Source organism: Mauremys reevesii, linkage group 6 (assembly GCF_016161935.1).
Source record: "Mauremys reevesii isolate NIE-2019 linkage group 6, ASM1616193v1, whole genome shotgun sequence".
Lineage (NCBI taxonomy): Eukaryota > Metazoa > Chordata > Testudines > Geoemydidae > Mauremys > Mauremys reevesii.
In genome coordinates, this window is record NC_052628.1 from 34,385,341 (window position 1) to 34,393,311 (window position 7,971).

At 41.5% G+C, this 7,971-nt stretch overlaps 1 protein-coding gene across 1 annotated transcript; it reads right to left on the minus strand.

Moving 5' to 3' along the window:
- Positions 1 to 5,834: 5,834 nt before the first annotated feature.
- Positions 5,835 to 7,855, minus strand: ACTBL2 (actin beta like 2). Its single transcript, XM_039543708.1, has one exon. The coding sequence runs from the start codon at positions 7,771 to 7,773 to the stop codon at positions 6,646 to 6,648; it is 1,128 nt and encodes a 375-aa protein (XP_039399642.1). The 5' UTR covers positions 7,774 to 7,855; the 3' UTR covers positions 5,835 to 6,645.
- Positions 7,856 to 7,971: the final 116 nt, after the last annotated feature.

A 7,971-nucleotide genomic window follows, 5' to 3' on the forward strand; every position in this document is an offset into this window, starting at 1 on the left:
GGATCCTGATCCCTGAGTGGTAGCCTCTAGCTGTGGCCCGAGTACAAATAAATAAGAAACTAGTCACCAACAAGTCCATCTTGTGTATGAAAGAATGGAGACAATAAATTTTAAAAAGCAAAAATTTGATCCCTTTTCCAGTACCATCTAAGAGCCTGCAGTGACCGGAATTGTGCCAGGCTGCTGTGTGGCAGGTTCAAGGAATCCCTACCCAGACAGAATCTGAGGAAGTAAAGTAGCCCCTATTAGCTTAATATCTAAGCACTTTACAATCTTTAATGTATTTATCCTGACAACATCCCTAACAAACTAACAGTAGGGATAAATTAGTATTGGGGAAATTAACTTTAGGTTTTGTAATGACCCAACCATTGGGTCATTACAAAACCTAAACTTAATTTCCCTAATACTAATTTATCCCTACTGTTACTCACACCTTCTTGTCAACTGTCTGTAATGGGCCACTCTCTTACCACTTCAAACGTTATTTTTCTTCCCTTGGTATCCTGCTGTTAATTGTTTTATCTCGTTAGACTGATCTCACACTTGGTAAAGCAACCCCCATCCTTTCATGTCTTTATACCTGCTCCTGTATTTTTCACTTCATGCATCTGATGAAGTGGGTTCTAGCACACGAAAGCTTATGCCCAAATACATTTGTTAGTCTCTACGGTGTCACAGGGACTCCTCATTTTTTCTGATACAGACTAACATGTCTACCACTCTGAAACCTTCCTTCCAGACTAAATCTTGCCCTTCCTATCATTAGAAGTAACACATTTTGTGTGGTAAAAGCAACCCTGAGCGGTGCTCTTTGTCTTTCATTCATAACTGTAGCTTTTACTTTTATTTAATTAAATTTATTGCATAGGGAGAATTGATCTTCTGCAAAATTTTGCTGCTACTAACACTCAGCTTGGCTATCGAGAGCACCTAAAGCAGGTCTTCAGAGTGTCCTGCAAGATGAAAATTTGAGAAGGTACCTGACTAGATTTAGCAGTTTCAGTTCACAAGCACGTTAGTAAACCCCTGCATTTTGCTTTGATTTTCAAGTCTGACCAAACTCCTCAAAGCTGCTGATTCTTGCACGGGTTCAACCTGAAATCATAAATCCATCCATCGAGCTTGTGGGTCTAAAAGATTCAGGGCTATTCTAGAATTCAGGCTCATTTTATCTTAAGCTTGACTGAAAGTCAGACAAGCTTTGCTCTGTAGTTTACAATCCCAGTTATTTAGCATTAGTGTGTACAAGGTGGATCTCAGATGAAGACAAATGATTGTAAGCTTCTTCAGTCAAAATGAGTTCTAAGTACAACCTTGGTGAACTTGGACTGAGTTGCAGGGAAATTGTCAGGTTTTGGATTCTGATGAGAGAGTTTCAGCACTGTTGCCAACAGGCATATGTAATCACTATTCAGTGAGTGTTTTATACATTTTCTGTGTCTGACCCAGACATGAACTGAATTTGCTACAGCTTCTAGCTTCAGTTCAAGTTGCAGAGGCCTATGGTTTTAGCCTTAAAGGTCCTAGATTCAATCTCTGGGGATGACCAAAAGGCTAGTCGTTACACAGACTGGAAAGTTCACAGCCCAATCAGTGATTGTCTGGATGTAATCATGAACCCCCAGAATGACTGCTCTGATGTGGATTTTTTCTGCACATTGAGGAAAGATTCAAAGCAGCCACATCCTCTCTTGCACAAAGATGATGTTATATGACCATTAGACTTTCATTTGGGGAGGATATTCAGATTATTAATTTCATTTGTGTTCCTTTACGAGCACAGGAAACAACCCTTTTTAATACTGACTCTTGCCACTTCTAACATCAGTTTTGTGTGTAAAGACTCAGGAATTCAACTAATAATCATGCTGACACAGAAACTTCACTAGATGGAAGAATTTGCTCAATTTAACCTATTATACAGATACTATTTACAGATTTTATTGCAGTTAGGGTGTTTGCATGCTCTGGCATCTTCTCTATTCTGCACCTTCAGCAAAGCCTCTCATTTGATTGATCCTCTTTTTATCTCAGGAGAGCTGGATAGAAATGTGGGCTTGAAAGCACTAGAAGATCTAATCCTTACCACTACTCTACCCAAAGGGCTTAAGACTAGACCACATATCCTGTGCCTGGCAACATATTGTACTACTGTTAATAGCTTTGCTGGGCATGTAACTAGGGCAGGGGTTCTCAAACGTCATTGCACCACCACCCCCTTCTAACAACAAAAGTTACTACACGACCCTAGGAGGGGGGCTAAAGCCTGAGCCTAAGCACTTCAGCCCCAGGCAGTGGGCTTTGGCCTGGGCAGTGGGGCTTGGGCATCAGCCCTGAGCCCCAGAAAGTCTAAGCCAGCCTCAACAACCCCATTAAAATGGGGTTGGAACCCACTTTAGGGTCCCAAGCCACAGTTTAGAACTACTGAACTAGGGCAACTTTGCACTCAGCTGGTAACAGATGGTCAGAATAAAGAGGGCCAGCAAGGTTTTCATATACCTTAGAATACAGGTTGATGCCAACTTGTTTGTTTAAGATCACATTAAAGAATGAGAAATGTGTGTTCCATGTTTTTAAAATAAGCTAGAAAAAATTCTTGCAGATTTCCTGTTGGTACAAAATGCCAGCATACAAGGAGCAGATAAAGCAGTGTGGGGTATTTGAAGTAGAGAAACCACAAGAAATGCATAACTCCCTCTATGCCCTCTTTAGTATTCCAGCTGCAGAAACGGAAATAGCACCTCATGGCAGATTGATGTATTGCATCAGAACAGAGTGGCCTGGCTTGTCAGCATCTGTGATTAGCAAGAGGATTCATTAGTTTTGTACAAAGCACAGACAGACACCATCGTAAATGCAGCAATACAAAAATGACTGGTTTCTGGACTCAACCAAAATTGCATATTTTGATGCAATCTGATACATACTTCACGGGCCAGTATTCAAACATGTGCACATCTCTGTGGACTCAGTTGAGGTACATAAATCCTGGAAAGCATGTATGCAGTCAAAAATAAGGGAAAAAATTTAGGGAAGCAGTTACCCAGTTTACATTTTTTCAGGATGGCAGAGTTAGTCTTATCAAAAAGTGCCATGGTTTATTTATTGGCCACAGGCGAGCAGGTCCTCTGCTTTATACCTGCTCTGTAAGATGGCACCACCAGCAGAAGGGAGGGAAGGTAGCTTCAGTGCTGAATCACCATTCCTATTGCTTCCTGCAACATCTGGATATTCCTTGTAGGTCTCCCACCTAAACACTCATACCACTTAGCTTGTGGTGGAATTCCATAAAATCCCACAAGGTGGTAGAACTGCAGCTCATATAGAACCTCTCATCAGAGGAGATCCAGGCAGTCTTCAGAGGATCTCAGCCATAAATACTCACATTCTTGTTAAGTAGGCATTATCATTTTAGAGGTGGGGAAAAGTGCTTTTTTGAACTCAACATTGGAAATATATACACAAAAATAATTTGTCAGCCAAATATTTGTTTCCAAGCATGAAAATCACATTTTCCTTGGAACTTTGAGGATATTAAGCAAGACTAGGAGCTTATCTACACACAAAAATGTTAGTGCTTTAACTATACTGCTATAGTTACAGCAATTCAACCCCTCTCCCCCTACTTGTGGGGATGCACTTGTATTGATGTAAAAGTGCCTTATACTAGTATATCTACTACAAAGGAAGAGGAATAAGCTATAAGGCACATGTATGAGTTATACTAATATAACTACATCCGCTTAAGGCAGGGGAGTTGTTTTGCTTTAGCTATTTTGGTGGTGGTGGTGGGGGGAAATCACATCCCTCACCAAAAAATTAAATTGGTATAAAAAGTATGTAGAGTAGGCCTAGAGCTGCTCAAAGGTGAAACCTGTGGAAAAAAGTGTGTCATTTTTATTCTGCAAGTTTCAGAGAAAAGATTAGTATTTTTTTGTAAAGTTTGAAAGACCAATTTAAATACAGTTCCTTCCCTCTTCCATTCTAGCCCCAACCACCCCTCCCCCTCTTTTTTATTTATTTTTTTTGAGAGAGGGAGGGGAAGAAACACTGACAGAAAGGGGACAAAAGGAAGTTTAAAAACCCTAACTTTTCAAGAATTCTCAGTTTTGTTTTTTTTTAAGTAGCCCTTTTTTCAATTAAGATTTTTTTTTAAAGTGTTCTAGCCAGCTGTATTGAAGTGAGATAGCATGTAGTGTTTAGCCATGGTGAAGCAGCCTCGATCAGAGAGCAAGCCTAGGGCTGTGTTTAATAAGGGGAAAGTTTTCACATCAAGCAAATATTCCAGAATATTGCTTCTACTGAGGTTTTAAAACCTTCTGTGTTTATATCCTCTACTCTTGGTGGGAATAGGTATCTGCAGTACTGGGACGAGGGTTGGATGTTAAGGCAAGGGATGTTGTTACTAGAGCCACCCAAAAGCAAAAGGCTGTTTCACAAAAAGCTTAAGTCCCAGAATATTTTCATGCCAGAGGATTTGAAATGGAACCCCTTTGTTTTCTTGAAGTTGAGCTACTCCCTCTCCTCCCCTCAATGTTTTGAATTTGTGGCTTCCAATTTTCTCACATTTATGACCCACTGCACCAAAGTGACTGGTGGCTCTACTGGTTGCTGCTCAAAATTTCTCAAGCCCTCCAACTTTTAAAGAGTGGCAGATTTCTATTTTGCCTTGCCTGAAGCAAGGACGTTTTGAAGAGTTACACAGAGGCAAAGTGGGGGGAATAAAACCAATCAACTCAACAGTTCTATTGCAGAAAGAAATGAAGAGAAAGGCAGATTCAATTTTTGGTTTCATCAGAAAGCTTTTTTTTTTTTATATAAACATGAGAAGTGTTTTGAAAAGATGCCTTTTTTGGTCAATTTTTTTTAAGTGACTCTCCCTAGCAATTATCAATAACCCACAGGTTGGACAGCTGAAATAAGGTATTTAAACTAAGTTAGCGGGAGCAGGACTGGTAGCTTAAAATACATAATATATGCATGGGTTTGTTATTAATGTTGCAATACTATAACTGAATCCATAGGGGGAGAACCTGGCACCCACATAGAAGTCAATAGAGCTCCATGCAGGCACAGGTGTCCATCTTGTAGAAATAGTTGCATGATGGGGACTAAATGAACACCCTTCTCTTAACCATATGAGCAATATTAAGGGGTGAGGGGAAAGGAAGAGCTTGAACATGATCTGCCTGCTTGGTTTTCTTTCAATACCCCTTCATTTGTTTTGCAGTAGAGCAGCTCAGCAGAGGGAATTTTTCAAGTTACAGATGTAATAAGTTATCTCTTGCCTAAATGGGTTCTTCTCAGCAGGGGGAGTTATGCAAGCAGCTATTTTTTTTTAAATTTAAAGTCATGGCAGAAGCCCTCCCTTCTCACCTACCAGCACCCCATTGCCATGTCTTTCTTTGAAGTGCTAATGACTGGTTTAAGTATGATAGCAAAGGGGAGATGTTCACTATGACTTGCCAAGAGTCAGCTGGGCTGAAGGATCTGTACCTACAAAAAGTATAGATTGTTTTAGCTACTGTATGAAGTGGCAAGTTTATGGATCTGATATTTAATATTTGGAAGAAATTCAGAAGTGAATGGGTATCAATTAAGTTTTTTCCCCTACAGTGTAAGAGCTAGGACACATTCTTGTGTGTCCTAAAGAAGAGCAGCATGCTAGAGATGCTACCCACCATTACAGCAATAAAGGATTCTGCTTATTCTTTAAACAGGTTCTATGCAGTAGAATGGGCTAGTTTTCAAATAGGTCAAAACCTTACAACTGTCTGCTGTCCTTTAAAATGTACTAAGAGCCATTTCAAGCTCTGATCTTTAAAAGCTTAGAACTACACTTTAATTCAGTAAGTGGGTATTATATGATAGTTAGTGATTTAATAGAGTCCAGCTGCATTTGCTTTACGGAAGGACTTGCAAAACTCCACTCCAAGATTGAAAAGTCCTTCCATTATATAGCTGCTTGTGTCTTGTAAGAAAGTGCTAGTCTTTCTACTCTGAAAGAAGTGTTCTTGACCACTATTAGAGATTAGCCTTATTATGCACATTTGAGAATCAGTTTACAATTTTTTTGGATAATGGTGTTTAAGAATTAGACATTTTTGCTACAGTAGATAGCTTTGACAACTAGAACAAACCAATTCCCTAAGATCAGTGTTCTGAACTATAGTTCAGAAGTATAAAAAAGGCAAACTCATGTTTAGCAACTCCAAATATGCAACATTATCTTGCCACTTAGGCATTTATCTATAAAATCCAGGTGTTCTAGACCCAAACAAGTGCTTGTTTACAGGCTGATAACCTCTGTGAGACTATTTAGCATTGAATTCAGTTATTCTGACCCTTACAGGTTAGCTTTGATCCATGAGTGCAGTTCAAAGTTCTCCAAAGAAGATAGTAGCATAATTCACTCAAGCATCACAAAAGAGCTCTACCAGATATAATTTTCCTATCAGTTAGTCACTGCTCTAAAATTAATAGCAAACAATTAAACTGTTTTCTTTGATAAAGTAGTAAAGGAAATGAGTCTGTAGCACTGGATACTAGGTCTTCTAAGAGGAGAGCCCTTAAAGAGGAGAATTAATTAGCTTGATATGGTGGATAAATTTTTCTCATGCAGTTGTCTGCTGGGAAGTCCCTTTAGAAACATTTGCGGTGAACAATGGATGGCCCAGACTCATCATACTCCAGTTTGCTGATCCACGTTTGTTGGAAAGTGGAGAGAGAGGCCAGGATGGAGCCACCAATCCAGACAGAGTATTTACGCTCTGGAGGGGCAATGATTTTGATTTTCATGGTACTTGGTGCCAGGGAAGCAATCTCTTTCTGCATCCGGTCAGCAATGCCTGGGTACATGGTGCTGCCCCCGGACAGCACCGTATTGGCATACAGGTCCTTGCGGATGTCCACATCACATTTCATGATAGAGTTGAAGTTGGTCTCGTGGATGCCGCAGGATTCCATGCCCAGGAAGGCTGGCTGGAAAAGGGCCTCAGGGCAGCGGAACCTCTCATTGCCCAGGGTGATTACCTGCCCATCAGGTAGTTCATAGTTCTTCTCTAGTGAGGAGGAGGCTGATATGGCCATTTCCTGCTCAAAATCCAAGGTAACATAGCACAGCTTCTCCTTGATGTCACGCACAATCTCCCTCTCAGCCGTGGTGGTGAAGCTGTAGCCTCTCTCAGTCAGGATTTTCATGAGATAGTCTGTTAGATCCCGGCCGGCCAGGTCCAGCCGGAGAATAGCATGGGGCAGGGCATAGCCCTCATAGATAGGGACTGTGTGGGTAACCCCATCACCAGAGTCCATCACAATGCCTGTGGTGCGGCCAGAGGCATAGAGAGAGAGCACAGCCTGGATAGCCACATACATAGCTGGTGTGTTGAAGGTCTCAAACATGATCTGAGTCATCTTCTCCCTGTTAGCCTTAGGATTGAGGGGAGCCTCACTAAGCAATACTGGGTGTTCCTCAGGGGCCACCCGCAGTTCATTGTAGAAGGTGTGGTGCCAAATCTTCTCCATGTCATCCCAGTTAGTAACAATGCCATGTTCAATAGGGTATTTCAGTGTCAGGATGCCCCGCTTACTTTGGGCTTCATCCCCAACATAGCTGTCCTTCTGGCCCATCCCTATCATCACCCCCTGGTGCCTAGGGCGCCCCACAATGGAGGGGAACACAGCACGGGGGGCATCATCCCCAGCAAACCCAGCTTTGCACATACCAGAGCCATTGTCCACAACTAAAGCAGCAATCTCTTCATCAGCCATAGCTATTTGTAACAGACAGAGCAAGTTAATAACTACCAGAAAGATGTTTTCATAGCCACTGCTACGGGAGAAGTGATAAGAGGGGGGAGCCTCAGTCATATTTAAAGGCAGCTGAGTCTCAGCATGAGCCTGCCCACCAACCTCCCCCACATCTCCCAGTAGGAGGATCTCTTGACAAAACCCCATCCGATTGGTTCA